This window comes from Brachionichthys hirsutus, chromosome 19 (genome assembly GCF_040956055.1).
Source record: "Brachionichthys hirsutus isolate HB-005 chromosome 19, CSIRO-AGI_Bhir_v1, whole genome shotgun sequence".
NCBI lineage: Eukaryota > Metazoa > Chordata > Actinopteri > Lophiiformes > Brachionichthyidae > Brachionichthys > Brachionichthys hirsutus.
In genome coordinates, this window is record NC_090915.1 from 10,299,115 (window position 1) to 10,317,400 (window position 18,286).

At 40.0% G+C, this 18,286-nt stretch overlaps 2 protein-coding genes across 2 annotated transcripts; one reads left to right on the forward strand and one right to left on the reverse strand.

The window, feature by feature from the left end:
* The first annotated feature begins 12,801 nt into the window (after positions 1 to 12,801).
* On the forward strand, positions 12,802 to 16,099 carry si:busm1-57f23.1 (uncharacterized protein LOC368621 homolog). Its single transcript, XM_068753080.1, has 5 exons — positions 12,802 to 12,911; positions 13,054 to 13,229; positions 14,871 to 15,022; positions 15,129 to 15,230; positions 15,475 to 16,099. The coding sequence occupies exons 2-5, from the start codon at positions 13,145 to 13,147 to the stop codon at positions 15,568 to 15,570; spliced, it is 435 nt and encodes a 144-aa protein (XP_068609181.1). The 5' UTR covers positions 12,802 to 12,911; positions 13,054 to 13,144; the 3' UTR covers positions 15,571 to 16,099.
* A 556-nt stretch (positions 16,100 to 16,655) lies between these two features.
* rassf6 (Ras association domain family member 6) lies at positions 16,656 to 18,280 on the reverse strand. Its single transcript, XM_068753043.1, has 6 exons — positions 18,256 to 18,280; positions 18,074 to 18,175; positions 17,717 to 17,768; positions 17,516 to 17,634; positions 17,252 to 17,349; positions 16,656 to 17,004 (listed from the first exon to the last, which is right to left on the reverse strand). The coding sequence occupies exons 2-6, from the start codon at positions 18,116 to 18,118 to the stop codon at positions 16,929 to 16,931; spliced, it is 390 nt and encodes a 129-aa protein (XP_068609144.1). The 5' UTR covers positions 18,119 to 18,175; positions 18,256 to 18,280; the 3' UTR covers positions 16,656 to 16,928.
* Between the last annotated feature and the right edge of the window lie 6 nt (positions 18,281 to 18,286).

The window sequence follows — 18,286 nt, forward strand, 5'->3', positions numbered from 1 at the left end:
TGTGTGTGTGTGTGTGTGCGCGTGTGTGTGTGTAAGCGCGTCCATGTATATCGACTGGCGCCACAATACTGCTGGGAGCAATTATAAAGACATGAAGCAGATAGTTGAAGTTTGCCGTTTTACGCAACCCAGAGAAAAACATGCGCATGAATATACACAAAATGTGACCAACAGGGTTCTCTTTAAGGATGCTGCGATTTGTTCACCTCGACAGTGAGTCGTACTAAAACGGAGATGAATCCACAGCGCTCTAGAGGCTCATATAGTCCCTTGGGAATGCCAGCACTTGTCATAATTAATGCAGTCATGTGTGTGTCTGTTTGCCTTTACTTCAGTCAATGTCCCACTTCCTGTGTTGCTAAACAATCTGTGGCATGCCAACGTGGACATGAAGAGACGATGACGTCAGTGAGTGAAAAGGAGATATATTACATTACGGTGAGACGGTGATGAACATGTGCTTCCTTCAAGGTACCAGGTTGTCTGCCTTTTCACCCAAAGATGACCTTTAACCCAACCATGTGTTCAGGAGGACGAAAAAAAAACAAAAAAACATGGGAAACACCAAATTACAAACATGTTAGGGAACACACACACACACACACACGCTTTGGCCATCCGACGCACACACGACCCCTGCTCACGAGAAAGATGAGTCACTCTGCTGGGAACCCCATGCTTTCTCCATTACTACTGACTGGCTGACTGACTGCTCTAGCACGCAGAGAGCGTGGTAGGGAGTTTAGGAGTCCCAGAGCTGAGAATAGAGACAGAAACAGTGATGATGAATAAATAGCGCTGAACCAAAGTGTGTCTAACAAACACAGAAAACAGACAGAGGAAGAAATCAACGATGTTTAATGTTCCTCTATGGCTGTTCAACACACAAGGGAACAGAAAACGGTAAGTTTAACCTCAAGTCTCAGCACTCCTCAAGCCAGATGGGGAAAGAATTGCCACAAGAGCATAAAAAACAGCCTTCGTTTCTTGATTACTACTGTCTGACTGACTGTTAAAAAATGCTGCTGAAAATGAGACAAAGGAAAAAGGAAAAGCTCAAGTACAGAATGATTTTTATGCAATCCACATTTGAAATGGGCAATTTTTATATCCAGTTTGTTTTGGAATTAACTCCAAAGTTATACCTGATGAAATACACAATATAGAGAAGCATTTATTTACTTTGTCCTTCTTCACAGGCCATTTCTGTCATTTGAAGGAAGCAGCTGTTCAACACGCTAACCCTAAACTAAATAATATATCGGTAACTGGCAAAATGCTGACTGAACCTTCAGCTATGTTAACAAAAAAAACGATTACTTGACTGTCATAAAGCTACAGACACATTTGAGCTGACAGCAGGATACTGAGCTCTAACTCAAGGACGCACAAGTCCAACCATCACATCCCATTAAGTATGTTGGAAAGCCTCCAAAAAAAGAGCTTTCATGCCAACAATGGAGAGAAAATAACAGACTTAAACTGAACCAAACTAATGAGCTCTTACATGAAAACAAATGAAAAATGATTATTTTTTTTTAAGTTTAATAAAATTAAACCTCCAAAAGTAGATGTCTTGAAGACCTTTGAAACACCTCACATTGATTATTACTTGTGCATGGTATGTTTTCCCTTTTCAACTGGGGACAAACACGAGTAATAAGGATGACGGTAGTACCAGTAATTCCCTCCATGTGATACACTCAGCATGCAGATCGAGCAAACGAATCAAAGTTGGGGAAAAGAAAGAGAGAGGGGTTTAAAGAAATTGGAAGAACAAGGAAAGTGGGGGAACAAATGAAAGAAGGAAAAGAGACGGATGGTTTTTGGAGAGCAGAGAAAGACGTGGAAGAGAAAAAAACAAGGCCAATAATGAATAATATGAAGAAGAATGCAGACGTGTACAGTATAAATCATCGTAAAAGAAAACATGGAAAATATTTATATTTTCATTTAAGAGCCAATCAGTTCTCCGTAACATGGACACCTGTCTCAAATAAACCCACTGAGAGTGGGGGAAAATGAACATCTGGATTACACTATATTCAAATTAGGAATATGCATTCCATACAGCTTTATTGCTTTCTACACTCTCATGGCACAACAAATGTAGACCTGTGGCATCAAAATAAAAGTTGTACAAGCAAGATTTGATTTGGTTTCAAAGTTTGGTGAATTAAGACACTGTGTGGGACCCAGGCGACGGATTACAAAGTTAGTTTCAAGATCAACATCATCTTCCAGAATCGACTTCCCTAAGGTCTGGTTGAAACAGGTCTATGTGTGAATGCTGTGTGTATTTATGTCCTCGATATTCCTAAACACACACCTACTAACAATTACCACTTAATGTGCTCGTTGGCAAAAGCACAACAAAGGCTGGGAACTATTTGAAATGAAGGATTTCGTGTGGAAGCAATATGTTTAATGGTGCCCCCACCATCTGCTCAATTCATCTCAACAAATCTTAACTTTGGAAATAAAACTGTCTGCAAAAGAAAATTCAGGTTGCCAGAAAAATTCTAACTATCTGCAGTCGGCAGACAGTGCCATATTTAGACAACGATGATCTTATCTTTACTCAAAGTAAATATGATAGTGATTCAGATTGGCTGTAAGGGGCTTCCAACCCATTCATTTGTCCTTAAATAGTTTAAGGTAGAACGGTGTTCTTTTAGGATATGTTGGAATTATTATTATTATCTCTAAATGCTATTAAATCAACTGAATGCTATGATTTTGATATTTCATTTTAAAGCTGACACTAATTATTGGTACAGACAATGTTCCAATATTCACTGTTCACCCCTTTCTAACTTCTACCAATAAACCTGACAGACAATTTACAAAAAAAATAAAATGAAAGAATAATGTAAAATGATTTATGAATGAAAATAAATAATTCATTGCAACCACAATGCATGGACTAGCTGTCCTTTTACATCTGGTATATTAATCGAGTCATGACTTCACATTTAGATATTCTATTCATTCAAAAGTTTTTATCGTCTTACAAAAGATCTTCGCTGATCAGCATTTTTCTAATACTTCTGAAACTACTACAATGATAAAGGTTAAAACAGAAACAAAAAGGGAATTCATTCACTCAGATTCTAAGTGTGGAAATGCATTTTGCTTAGAAAATTACTACAGTAGTCTTGGCTTCCTTTTTATTTGTTCATGCCAAATCAGATATGATCGCATCCTCGAGAACCCATTTATCCTCGTTCAGGACTGCTAACAATCCATGAAGACAACAAACCGACAAAGAAGTGAAAATGGAGGGCCAGAGTGGCAGACGGCAAGAAAGGAAAGCAAGCGAAACAAAATTTAAATAAATAAAGTCAGATGAGTACCAGGGGAAAAAGATAAGATTGAAAAGACAAGAACGGAAAGAGAAGTAAAGAAAGAGAGAAGGAAAATAAGTTTGTAAATGATTGAAGCAGGTCCACACTTAATTATTTTATACGGTCCAACAGAATTATGTCATCAGTTATACACACTCTGTTGCTATGAGACATCACTGCTGCATCGTAACCGATTGTCTCTCAAAGAGTAATTCAAAAGAGACAGACCATTAATAATGCATACAGTGCAGTAAAACTAGCCACCTTGTTGTATCAGAAACATAAGACGGCCATATTGGTCCTCTCCTCAATGCAACTCTTTGTCTTTGTTTCATCTCACACTACTATTTAGACCACACCATCAACCAATCATGTCCGGTTGTCAAATCTCGAGTCTTTTATTGTTGTTAATACCAACCAGACATCCAACCTCTCATTTTTGTCCTTCCCTCCAATGTCTGCACTCAGTCAGCAGAATTGGGTGAATAATTCTATCACTTCCAATGAAGAGCTGCGCAGAATGAAAGGCAAGTTCTAAACTAGTTTTGATTTTTTTTTTTTATGTTCAGTGTGTAAAGTCATTATGTAAATTACCTTTAGATAAAAGGGAAAGACTGTCAACATATATTTGCCGACAAGCAAAACCTGGAGGCAAATGTATGTTGTGATTTCCAAAAACAATTTGTGAATCCTTTAAAATGATGTCCTTAGTATTGTGAAAGTGCTAATCAAACGCTAAAGTGTGGCATCTTTGCCTGCAGACATTATGGACACAACAAATGGTTCCATTTCAAGTGATAAAGCTCAGCGGGTACCTAACTTCTAATGGAGACTGACGTGAAAATACGACATAATACCACATTATACAAAGGCAAAGAATGAGCACTCCTTTCTTCTTCTTTCCCCTCAGCGTTCAGGTATCTTTACTGGTTTGGTGACAGCAAAGTGAATCTACATGAATGAACCTTCAGATAACAAGATGGTGGCTCTACTGTATGTGCTCAGCTGACGGCGGGTTGATGAAAAGCATATTTTCAGGTTGGCAGTGACGGTAAATCTGAACACCTGCAGAGTGGGGGGTAAACAAACATGTCTGGAGCTGCTTGTAAATCAATACACAGTATTCTTAATGTTGTTTGGCAAATATCTGCTCATGAGTTTGAGTTTGAGTTTTAAACCACAGCCACATGGCAGAATGTTCTTTCAGCACAGACTAATATGCTGCCAAGCTGCAATAATCTCTCCATATTGCTGTATTTTCACAGTCAACACTGCACTGGACAGGCTGGTTGCAGAATATATGGCGGCCCTAACAGATGTTGCTTTCCCTGGCAAGATTGTCGGAATATTGAAAATGTGCAGAGGAAATTTCTCACATCGATGGTCAATGATATATAAATCACAATCACACTCCTCCTCTCGAAGGTAAAATAGTAAAAGAAGTCAGAGGATTTGGGATTTATGTTCTCACTGTAATTTTCTGCAGACCACGGTCCAGAGATCATGAAGCACTTTGGTCCTGAACAAAAGCTGGCCTTCAGGAGTGCCAGTTATCGACCAGAAGAAGTAATGAGCATGCAGTTTAACTCTCAGTATCGACCAGTTTTCACCGATTGGTCAACATGAACTAATACCAATAAATAAGCATGAAAACCATCTCCAGATATAGAATGAGAGTGAGGAACACTGATAGTGTGACAGTAATAGAGTTAATGAATATTTCGGATGAAACCTTTTGAACCTTTATAATGTGGAGGAATACTATTACAAGTCACTGTGTAATAGCGTATTGAATGTCCTTCCCTTTATGAAAGATCTTAATAAATTAATAAGAACCTGGTTTCAACAACCTTCATGAAGAGACATGTGCATGAAATTATGTAAAGTGTTCCATATTGTGCATAAACCTAAAATAAACAACTACATTCATATCTACGAGCTAGCACCTTAGCTCATCCTGCTTAGAAATTGATCCATTGCACTGCTTGAAACCTGATACTCCTGCAGCTCCTTCCATTACCACTGCCGTGATGGCATGTGGAAGTAAATAGAAAATGCATGGCAAGATAACAAAAGCAACAATCAAACAATTAAGTAACAGATATTATGCCTTTATATGGTTTGAACATGTTGTGCCAAAAAAACGATATTTCTGCAGCCAGCAGGTAGGTCAGTGCTTTCATAGTGATGCATCCACGTTGAACTGATTTGTGCTCTGCTCCATGTTGCAGCATACTGTATCATAATCTTGAGTTTGATAACAAGCCAGTTGAAGATTAAGTGACATGAACATGGCCCATTTCCAATCTGCAGGCAAAAATAAATTCCTCAATCTGAAGCAGATGTGATAAACTCCAGGTTGGCATCAGTCCATGTATGAAAGAGCAAGCGTAAGGTTTCTTTGCAAATCGGCCATTAGGTACTCAACCACCGCGCCATCATGCAGCGAGAGCAGAACTGAGAGTAACTTCAGCTGTGCAAGACGTACACCTAATGATCTCTTAGATAAAACAACCGTCATTGTCTAGTAAATACTGCACTTCTTACACTCGGTCGGAGCCAGTGTTCCAAGCCAAACGATGGAGTGGCTCTACCTTATGCCTCAAAGAAGATATAAACACACCAGGTCCGGACTGAATAATTTAAAACTGTTTCTCACGGGGAAAACTTCTTAAACGCTCTGAACAATTGAGCAGAACTCCCGCTTAGTATGAGTGTGAATAAAGTGCATGAACAGCAGGACAAAAGAGCTGAGAATACCCGATTCTAGGCCCCTCAACATTGGTTTAATATCAAGTACTGGCGCTCTCTGTCACACACACACACACACTCACACCAAGAAGAGTATGGCCTCAGACTTGGCTCGCAGCATTCCAGTTCTTGGAGCAGCTTTCTCTCTAATTTAAAGTTGATTGCCGTGGGCTCTCTTTGTGTAACTGGTGAAATATGAGTGCAGCGAAGACTGAGTTTTGCTTTGTGAGTGTGTACACATAAGTACTGGATCTTATGGGCCTTTGCATGTCTATGAGCATGCATACCGTGTGTGTGTGTGCGTGTGTGTGTGTGTGGTTTTTGGCCTCAGCTTGTGCAGAGCTTGGTTTACCAGCGGGAGCCGTCTGCAGGGAATCATGCGAAACCGAAGGCAAGCTGAATAATGGTACCTTTTTAAAGCTTGCATCGAGCGCTGGGTTTAACAGAACCAAGCTGTACTGAAAAAATAACCAAAACAGAATAAGTTTTATTGTTGTAGGTCTGTAGGTTTCAAACTGCAAAGAGTGATGACAGTGTAAATCAAACTGGAAGGCAAAAGTTAGGAAATATAAGTAAGCAAAACTGGCCATACCTTTCTGTTTCACCACAAGATGGTAGTGGAAAAGGAAAATTACCTCCAACTAGTCAGCGACGAGCCAATAACAAAGCGAGCGTGAAGTCTTCCCTTCAATCTCTCGAGAAAACAGAGACACACTTGTCTAGAAAGGTTCATACATTCATCTGTTATTGTGTCAATCAGATCCACACAGTTAAAGGAGGCAACTGGTGCTGCAACAGACTCATCAGCTATAATAATTAATATAATTATTAGTTTCACCAACATAACCTGCGCTCCCTGTCTGAGAAGACACGCCAACCACTTACGGTCAAACAACCGATTGTGTCTCCGATGCACTGACTGAACCAATAACATCTTGAGCAACTTCTAAGGTTAGTGCAGTGAATTAAAAACTTTAATTAGTCCCAGAATTTCTTCTCTCGTCAACATTCGCCTTGCTTATTGAATTATGTGCGACGGAACTGGCAACAGGCACACCAACTTCCGCTGCCTTAACTTGACTTTCATAGATATTTACATCATGCTTTCACGTATTCAACGTCAAAGCAACAAAAAAGAATATATAAACGCAAGTTTCACAACATCCTTTCCTTCACAATGAGCGCCACATAACAGAATCTTCGCTTAATCATATCACGCATTAGAAATTTAGAATCCTCTAAAACCTCTTTAGCACTTTCAACTTGACCTTCTTGGTAGCGATGTGCAATACAAGAGGATGACTTTTGACCCACATTTGATTTTAGAATGAGAAAGGTAGATTTATTGCTATTTTCCCAAAACCTAAGAACCTGGAAGCGCTGTCTTTGCTCCTATACAATCACTTACCTTTCCTCTCCTCCTCCTGAGATGCCCCCAGGCTTAGCTTTTCAACTTGTTCTGTTTGCATTCCAGTTGAGCTCCATTTAAAGGCTTGATCACTCCACTCGCTGTAGGAATGCACATCTGTAGTGCAAACCCAGCCCACATTGTCTGGTGTTTTTGTTTCCCTCCCGTCTGTCTGCAGATCTACGTACAATCTGTGTTAGTAATTAAATGCATTAACCTGCACAGCGGCTCTGACACGTAAATAAAAATAAAAGAGAACGCAGGATGAACATTGTTGTTCTGTCGAGCATCAACAAGTGCTTTGGGGTGACTCATTATGTCAATAATCCATCTACACATGAACACTGAGTGTGTTCCTGTCATTACATTTGAAACCTAGAAGCAAATGCAATAACAGCGTTTTGTTTTTTGGTCATATAAAAAGACGAATATACAGTATTGCGTACGCTTTACAGCATGTCAAGGTTCCCGACAATAAACATTTTAAATCAAGCCTTGTTTTGAATATGTGCTGCCATTTTCTTCCAACAACTTTCACCAATAAAAAAGTTGAAATTGAACTTGAACCCAAACCACAGCCGCAGCAACACGTTTCATCCATTTCCAGAGAAGAAAACAGGCCTTGATCAGGTTACCCCACAGCCAATGTTCCCTCTAATTGTTCGTGCGTCTGAGCAAACACACAAACTCCCTGAGCAGTCCCTCGGACAACTTTGAGCAACACTATAATAATACATTTTATTTCAAACGCACTTTACATTTGAAAGTAAATCTCAAAGTACACAATAAAAAACAGATAAAATCAACAAGCAAAGGATGTGTTTACAGTGGCGTCTATTAGATGCGTAAAAACATGTGAATCTCACCATTAGCCGGAGCAGCCATTCACCGGCCACTCACTGACGCACAGTGGGAAATAGCACAGAATTAATGTTTACTTATTATCAATTTAGGTTGGATTTTCTTTTGTGCGCAACGTAGATTTTCGCTGCGCGAAGACCGTATCAGCTGTGCGTAATTACGCACGAGCGCACCTTAGAGGGAACGTTGCCCACAGCAATGGACACGCATTCATAATACGCTGTATGTTGGAATTCATTTATGTTTGGGGGGGGGCGTAACGGGAACAAACCAAAAGGAGGGCTGCACAGTGATCAACCAGGGTGAAAAGGAGCAAACATTTACGCTCGGAGCGGGACACATCCTCAATAACATTGGAGTAAATGCCCCCCCCTTTTTCCTCACGTAGTGGAGCGGATAAAGTTTTAGTCCTCCCCCCCCCCCCCCCCCCCCCGCACGCAGCTTCGGAGCGACTGGTTCCCCTCCTCGCCAGTTCGAACAGATTAAAACGCAAAACCTACCTTGAAAATGTCCCCGAGTCAGGCAGGGATCACGACGTTGTCGCCTTCCATGGTCGGGGCTCCTCGAGTCGGACTTCGGCTCCCTGGAGAGATCAGGAGCGAGCTGGCGGCGCAGGAGAGCAGCGGAGTCGGGCGAGGAGGAGGAGAGACAGGAGGCCAGACGAGTCGGCCGTAGCCTCGTTGGAGGAACCGGCTGTCAATCAACGTGGGAGTGGGCGGGCCCTACTTGTAAAAGGATTATGGAGGTTGAACTGTCAGCACTGGTCCCAGATCAGAGGGCTCAGGAATGTGGCATGGAAAAACATGCAGGTCCAACGTTCATATGATGTTTGGGGTTTTTTCTGGATCGCTTATCATGCGACATTGTGTGTTTAATTTGATACACATTAATTCTAATAAATGTACATTTATTTCTTTAAAAGTCATGCTTTTATCCAGTTATACAATTAAAAAGAATTGCAATTAGCAGGCGCCACTTTCACAGCTTCTTCAAAGTGTTTCGGATCAATGAAATGCACGTTGATTCTGAGTTTTTCATATGAATTGAATACGAGGGTATTTGAAGAAAGGCCCTGAATGCACCAAGCCGTCTTCTCAAATGTGTGTTTGTCTGTTTGTCTGTTTGTTTGTTTGTTTTTTAAACTTGACTATCTTATTGCAACCAAACAGATGACAACTGGCTGTCAAACATTCCACAGCAAAAAGTGTATTTGCTCTAGAAATTAAACTATAGGCACACCAACTTCCTTTATAACAAATCCTATAGTTAATCGATACAGTAATCAATATGCTGTCATAGGCCAGCACTGGTGGCTTAACACCATGACACACTGAGCTCCTCCCTCTCACTCTGATTATTCATGTCATAAATATATGTGAGTAATCTCTCTCTCTTCCTGTAGTCTTGTGCTCTCTCTCCCTCTGTTTGTCCCTCTTTAAGGTCCTTCTGTCCGTGGTGCTGCAGAACCTGGACCTGTGTCCCTCACCGCTGATGTCCACATCGCCGGCATTAGCATTTCCAACCTTATACGTCTTGTTTTTGTCTGCTCCTGCTCTGTCTTGCTATCGCTTCCCTATCCATCTCCTTGTTTTTGACTCTCCTCCGACCTGCCATTCTCTCTCTCTCCCTCTCTCTACCCAGCCGGTCAGACAGATGGTCGTCCACCATGAGCCTAGGTTCTGTCCAAGGTTTCTGCCTGTTAAAGGGAAGTTTTTCCTTGCCTCCGTTGCCAAAGTGCTTGCTCTTGTGGGTTCTGTCTTTCCCTGCTAATCCTGTAAAGTGCCTTGAGATAACTTTCTGTTGTGATCTGGCGCTATATAAATAAAACTGAATTGAATTGAATTGAACTGCTTGTTCAAATCTTTGAATAATTTATCTTTTCTAAGAAAAAACCTTTAAACATGTTGAGATTGATGGGCGGAAATAACAAGTTTGTCCAGGTTTTACTCAGTTATCCAGTTGGACTGTGATTCAGAATGATCTCAGGGCTATTTTGCTTTAGCAATCAATAAATTAGTTGACGGTCAGCACCCATTATCCATTGGATGACCTTTTTTACTCAATTGTGGATGTACATGGAGGTGGAAAAACACATCTTTGATGTAACACAGTCTTATGGCTGACCACAAAATAAACAAAGGGCAGAATTACAATCTCATTGACACATGGTTGAAAGAAACTGAAGGCTTTACAAAGATATAATTTCAGGGGTGTCATATCAGATTGGATTCATTTGTTCAGGTTGCACCAAACACATTTTTTAATAATTATGGCATATTTCATATTAATTTAATTCAAGCTTTAGCTGTTTCATACATGTTCAGCATATTTAATCATATGTGTGTGTAACATTTATAATGGTACACAGGAGTAGAAGTCTTGCGCTCTATTTCAGGCTGTTTATTTTTGGTTCCTTTGACCTTTGATTTGGTCAGACTGGACAAGCGCAAGCTGGAAAACTGTGTTTGTTGGTATCCAGTGCATTCATAAACAAACAACTTTGACATGGGGTCGGGGGGGCGGGGGGGAACAAATCCCGACTTCCCATCACTGAGTCTGAGCAGCTTGGAAGAGTTGCAATACATCTCATTAGGTACAGAAGAGCAGTGAACACCAGGCCGAAAGGACAGAAATAATTGTGTAATTGTTGAATTTAAGGTTCTAATACAATTTTAGTATTTAAAATAGTCAAGCAACTGTCCACTTTTTTAAAAAAAAACTAATAATAGACTGTGTCAGTTTGCTTTCATTTAAACGTTCCCTGTGCTGTTGTGCAGCTGGACTGAGGTGCATCTGCTCCTTGTTTTGTGGCGGCACATCCATCTGCACGGTTCTTTCTTCTCCCTCTGACTGACTGCCCATCTGCCTGCCTGTTTGAGCCAACACACCTGTTCATCTGTTCCCACCTGTCATTTGTGACACCTCTCTTTAAGCTGACCAAGTCAGATTATCTTTTGGTATCATTTAGCTATCTGCCTCTGCCTCACTTTGTTGTCATCTGTTTTGCAGGACAACTATATTCTTATGCATCGGGGATAATGGTCCTGTGCCATCCACTTCAACATTTATTCTGTTATCTGCCCGTTTATTGTAAAAATAAAGAAAGAAAGAATGAAAAGTAAAATAAACAATTTCATCCATCTTTAGAAGTCCCCAAAGATGATAAATGATATACAGAATCTTGACAGTCAGGAGTTACTGTCTTGTTGCAGAAACACTTGACTGTTTGAAAGGACACATCCTTTTTACTGGACAGTTAAACTAAACATGAGGCCGCAGCACTTTTAATGTGGAAACGATTGCTCATTGTGTGTACGTTGTGGAATTCAAGCCTCTTTTTGATCCAATACAACTGTTTGCATGTATTGGACAACCACTTGTTGCACAGCGTGATGCAGTGCTGCTTCCCCCTGCTGTGTTTTTAGATGTATTACATACTGGAGTTGAAACATTTGCTATAGCTGCTAAAGACACTTTTTTTTCCCAACTCCAAGTCAAGTGTCAACTCTCTTATAGCCCAGATTGTTTTCATGGATAAGAGGGATTCGAAAACAATGGTTGCTTCCAGTGGTAGCAGTCTTGACTTGGAACCCAATCAACAATTAAATCTTTGTTTTCATATTTACTCTTTCGTAGTGACAGACATTTCCAACATTTACTGAATATTTCATCAAGATCCGTCTGTAACTTTTAGAGTTACGTTGCTGACAAAGACAAATTGACAAACAAGCAAACAAACACATTTCAAAGTGACCTCGGATCCAGGATCTGTTGTGGATCATCACCAAAATGAAATAAACTGTTCCTGGTAAGACTCCAAAATCTCCTGACAATTTCATCAAGAAATGTTTGAGTTGCTAACAGACAGACAGACAGACAAACCAACGTTGGTGAAAACTTAACCTCTTCGGCACAGGTAATATAATATATAAAACAATATATTTATCAAACGAATTCTTGCATTCATTCAATTCTGACAGCCCACGTGAATGTATAGCTTCTTCTCTTCAACATACGTGATGTTAAAAGCCCAGCTGTGCCCTCATCAGACGGGTGTAGACTGCGTTTCTGCTGTAGGGCACAGTTTGCACAGTGACTCACCACATGAGCAACCAGCTGAGATTGAGCAAGACCTTTTCATGAGTGCTTCATGCACTCCCACAGAAAACCGTCAAAATGCACACACCCGTTTAACAGACGCATCATTGCACACACACACACACACACACACACACACACACACTCTCATACATGGATTGGCACAAATCTGAGATCCAGAAACAGCCACTATTCTCACACTCACACACTGATTCTCTGGTCACTAAATCTCTCCATGGCGTCACTGTCAGGCAGTGGGTGTGGTCTTCACTGGTTTGGTAAACATGCCGAACCTTAAATGCTGAGCAGCCACAGCCATTCTCTAATGCCCACCAACCCCCCCACCATTTTCTCCCTCACACTCGCATTATTTCTCTCAGCCCGGCTCCACTGTTGCTCCATTTACTGTGTGAAGTTATATGCTTTTTTCCCCCAACATCTGAAAGGTAAGAGCTCATCATGCTGTTCCTCTTTTTCTAGCCTTTACTACATCTTTACTTTTCTCTCTTTCTGGATGTATCTTTTACCATAATAACAGTCTTCACTGTTTGTGCTTTTTGGCTGCTTTCTTTGTGAACACTTCACAAGTGATTAGGTTCAAAGCAGTGTCCGACCATCTGAAGCCTTCACCAGCCTTTCTCTTGAGGCCACAGCGCAGTTCGGCTGTTATTAAGTAAAGATGTCGCCCCTGTGGTCCGTGCTGATATGTCTGGGTGTTCAGCTGGTTATGGGAGACCAGCCTGTGGAAGAAGTCATTATATCAAGTAAGTACGAATGTGTATGAACTTGATACAGAGAGACAAGCAAGATATATATTTAGAGAGAATAAACTGACCTATTCAGTATTTCTTTTACTGCAATTTGGGGAGAACAGACTTCAAAACTTTCTGGCAATTTCAAAAAGTGAGAGTGAACAGCATTAAGGACACACAATAACATGTTTAAACTTCAAGATTTAAACAAATTGAAACTATTATTTATATGTGTATCTACTGCTGATGAAACCTCCATGTCATAAATCTCCTGTCTACATATTCTTATGGTTATTTAATTCCAACATGTTATATAACTATCCATGAATAGCTCAGAAGTTGAACCTTAAAATTCAACACTTTTTTACTTGCACAGAACTTTATAATCTCCTACTATAACCAAGTGATTATAGGATTCCAATTCATAACATATCATGCAAATCCGGATTATGTAGAAAGAGTAACACACAGTAAATCAGCAGAGAGTAAGTGTTTACTGTGTTCACACATGAATAATGGTGAATAATACAGAAGAAATGAGGTGACGAGATTATACAGCCTGACACAAAGGAAACAACGAGTCAGCAACGGAGACAGGAGCATCGGCATTGTGTTTTAGAATGATGACAAACCAACTAGAAACCAAAACAAAACAAAACATGTGGACCATCACTCATAACTCAAGATAATGAGATAGTGAGTGTTGAAATCATAAAAACTCTTATAACGCCGTCAGCCTGACCTTCAATTGTTGAACATATATATAAATTAATGGTGTTGACGTGACGTATATCACATGTCTGTGTGATGCAGTGGCAGAATATTCTGTATTTTGCACACAGTCTGCAGACAGTGACTCTATTCTGCTGCTGGTTGGAACGAATGAGTCAGAAGGTTTGGCTGAGCCAGCAGTTGGAGAAGGTTTCCATTGGTTAGATGCCTTTTCATTTTGGCAGAGTGGAGATTGGTTTAGTGTTTATAAATGGAGCGGGATCACTCCTAAATCAGAGGCCTCTGTTAATGACATGTTCTAACAAAAGCTGAGAAACAGACTCAGATGCTACATGCTATGAATGTTAGCAGCAAACTGCACGCGTGTGTATTCTAGTACCTTTAGGACAAACAAAGTGCTTTTGAGAAGCAGACTTCAATACAAAATGTAAACTCAAATGAGTTGCAACAGATATGAAAAAAATGGCAAATTATTGTAATGGAGGGCGTTTTTAAAAATATATATTTTAATGTCTTCAGAGATCAAACATTGGACAGTACTATTATCACTTTCAGACTGTGCTGATCATCTAAATACCTCCTTTTTATTTAACACAATCTCTGTATTTTTACCCTGAGGCTTGAGTGAAAGGAGCATTCATCTAAACAAGGCTGAATCCAGGATTTGGTGGTTTTCTGGTTTCTAAATCCTTGCCTAATGTTCTGGACCATTAAAAAGAAGAAGCAAAAAATAATAATAAAAAAATACTCTCAATATGATCCTGACATTTCATATTTTCACACATTCATTAATTGTACACCTTTGTGTATTTTATTTTGCACCACTTCATTAGTCTATTAAGTCACCTCAAGTTCATGCTTAACTTAATAGCCATCAAACAAAATCTGTAAATTTAACCACATGTCTGTCTTTCATCTCAGAAAAGGTGTCCCTCCTTGGAGGCTGGTCAGAGAGGAGCCCAGAGTCCAAAGACGTTCAAGAGGCAATCCAACATGCTGTCGAGATGTTCAACGCAAACTGCAGAAGCAAGAAGATGTTCAAGCTGCTCTCCATAACTGCTGCTCAGGCTCAGGTCAGATCCATCATTCACTGAGAGAGGAACTCAAATGGAACACCGACAAATAATCCTCTGACTTTGTCTCAGCTTTTAACAGTGTTCCGTCTGATAATTTAATCAGGTAACCGATAAGATCAACTTTAAGATTGAAGCAATCCTGGGAAAAACAAAGTGTCTCAAAACTGAAAACCATGACTTGGACAGCTGCAGTCTTGAGAAAAAGGTGAATCTGTTTTATGTGTGTTATGATGTCATTGCAGTTATTTTGTATTTTTGTTCATACTTTTTTTTAAAGCCATTCTTTACTCAATGTTTTGCACACAGCTGTTGCAATCAAACATTTCATTGTAAAGACACTGACGATGGCCTCATGCCTTTTACACAAAGTTATGCTTTGGGAATGTTGTATTTTATATCCAATTGCTGAATTAGTTGTCAATTAATTGCTGTTGTTTCGCCCTCTGCAGCAAGTGAAGTGCCAGTTTGAGGTGGCGTTCAACCCACGCAATAACAAACACAGGCTGGAAGGACAGAAGTGCACAAAGCTTGTGATGAAAGTTTAATATTTTTCAAGTTTTGTTCTGTATCTTTTATTACATTTTGACACAGTGTTGAGGATCTTATGAATAAACGTTCAGTAAACAGCCCAGGCAGCACCACTCACCCACTAAACCATTATTTAACTATGAGGTTGGGTTTTCCACTGAGTGGACTCAGTGAGCTTTTCATTATTTTATAGCTGCTCCATTTGAACAAATGGAAATGTTTTAAGATTAAATGTTCCGTGAATTATTTTGGAGGCCTTCCCCACAACACTTAGCCTGACCTGTTTGGTATCAAAGGTTTGGATGCACATTTGTTGCAAATGGGGCACTAACCCTCTCAGTGAGGATTGTGGTAGATATTAAAATTCAACAGTTATTTCAGGGACAAAGTGGATAAAGGAAAATTAGCTTTAGAGAGTCCAGAGGTCGGCAACAGGCCAGAAGGGAGCAGGAAAAAAACAGAAAAGGGAAGGTTACCCGAACAGGCAGAGCGGTGTCTTCAGATGTTGAAGATGACAATAAAGTTCAAGGCTATTTTCCTGGCCCTCTCCTGCCTGCTTGTATCTGTCTTTGTGTTTGGGTTGCGTGTCAGGTGTCGGCAGGTGTGGCTGGGTTGTCCCTTATTGGGAAATGATTGTGCCGATGGTCAGAGCAGTCGGGAAAACATATTAATCCATGTATACATTTTTTTTTTGTGATTTTAATTATGTCATGACCAGCTCCGAACCATGGCCAACTAAATGGAGAGACATCGGATGTTTAGTGCAAAAGTGTTTATTGGGAAAATAATTTACAAACTACATATAAAAAAAGAGTTCGTAATGATCGTGGTAATAAAAAGATGCAGAACACGGTAGAAAGGCATCTGAGGCGGAGGAGAGTCTCAGCTGGACTGAAGGAGGAGAGAGGATATTGGGCTGGCTGGAGCACCGGGCCCAGGTGATCCGAGTCAGCTGGAGTTCAAGCCCCGCCCATCAATTTACCTGTTAGAGAAGCCAAAGAGAACAACCCAACAACAACAGGCTAAAGGCCGTCACAAATTAACATTTGTTACACTCCAGTTGCATTATTCTCAAACTGAGCACACATAGAGTCAGAAGTCATGCCGGTCCCACAACCTTTATTTATTTATGAACATACAACAGAGATTTACAGCTATTCACAGCAAGATTTTACAATTTAGCTTCATGTTTAATTAATTTACAATTAAAAAAAAATATACAAAAATGCCACAAAACATGATAACAATGGCTCTGTGTGTAAGACTTACTTTTGTTGTTGTTCAGTTCTATGTCATCTGGTACACGTGTACACACTTGTGTGTGTGTGTGTGTGTGTGTGTGTGTCAGTGGGTCAGTGATTCAGACTGGAAGGTGTCAGACACTGGTTTCAATGTGAGGCGACGTCTTACAGTTCAGGATGTGGGACAGGAGTCTGTGCTGGTGATGGTACCTAACACACACACACACACACACACAGAGCGAGATAGAAAAATAGAAATAGAGAGAGAGAATACAGACAAAATGTATAAGGACCAAATAAATAACATAATTGGCGCTATCACCTGTGAAAGAAGTGTTTCTATAACAGACCTGTTTTACTTTTAAACACTTTAAATCAATCATTATACAGTATTCTGTATCTTTTGTATTAGCCTGTGGTTTGTGTACAATTTAATCCTGTTTAACACGTGACTGACTTGCTAATGATCCTCTGTATCTCTTTCTTCTCCTCCTCTCGGAGTCTCAGCAGAATCTGCTCCAGGATAGGCAGTTCTAAGTTCAAATATTGTGCCACCTGAGGAGAGACACAAATACACACTGAAATGCAGAAATATGAAGTTTTACTAGGTTTACTTTTTATTTGGGTCTGGTTTTAGACCTGTTTGAAACATCACACATATTTTTGTTTGGGTATTTTTACTCTGTGCTAGCCCACAGGGAGGTGGAACTAGAACACTCACATCATTGCTGACTTCCTCTTCCTCCATGTCCATCAGAAAGATCTTCATGATGTCATCAGAGGGTCCCTGTAGTATACGTTCCCATAGGGGTTGGTCTCTGTTACTGAGCTTCTTCTTCTCTGGACAACAAGCCCCCCACCCTTAGAAATTATGTGACCTAATTAATTGATTCATGATTCCGGTATTAAATAGATGACATACCTCCGCTCTGGTGAATACAGTAGAGAGCAAACTCCTGGGGATCGTTCTCTATCTGCAGTACAAGACAGTAAAAACACATTATTTGTTTGTCTATTAAAATCACACACAACTTAATTTGTATCTATCTTTTTTTAGGGCATAAACATAATGAATATTTTGAAATTATTACTGTGTTAAATCTTGTATTGAATATACAAAATAAATATCAATTTAATAAACGTTTGCAAAAAGGAAGCAAGCAACTCATGTTTAAAAGAGATATAAATAAAATATAAAATAAAAATATAAATCAATGCACCATTTTTTGTATCCATCATTTCATGTTTCTGGTAGTTTGAAGAAAGACCCAGAACTCACTTTGAACTTGCTTAGCAGCTGTTCAATGACCTGGTCTGTGGTCATCCGACTGCTGATGCGAACTTTGGTTGCAGTACCAAAGGATGGAGTAAAGATGGAGGTCTGTGGGAAACAATGGAGGCGTGAGCTCCAGCAGAGAAATGAGTATTGGATGAAGAACGGAGGGCGGCGGCCTCATTCACCTTATAGTTGTAGAAGTGTCCATTGATAGAA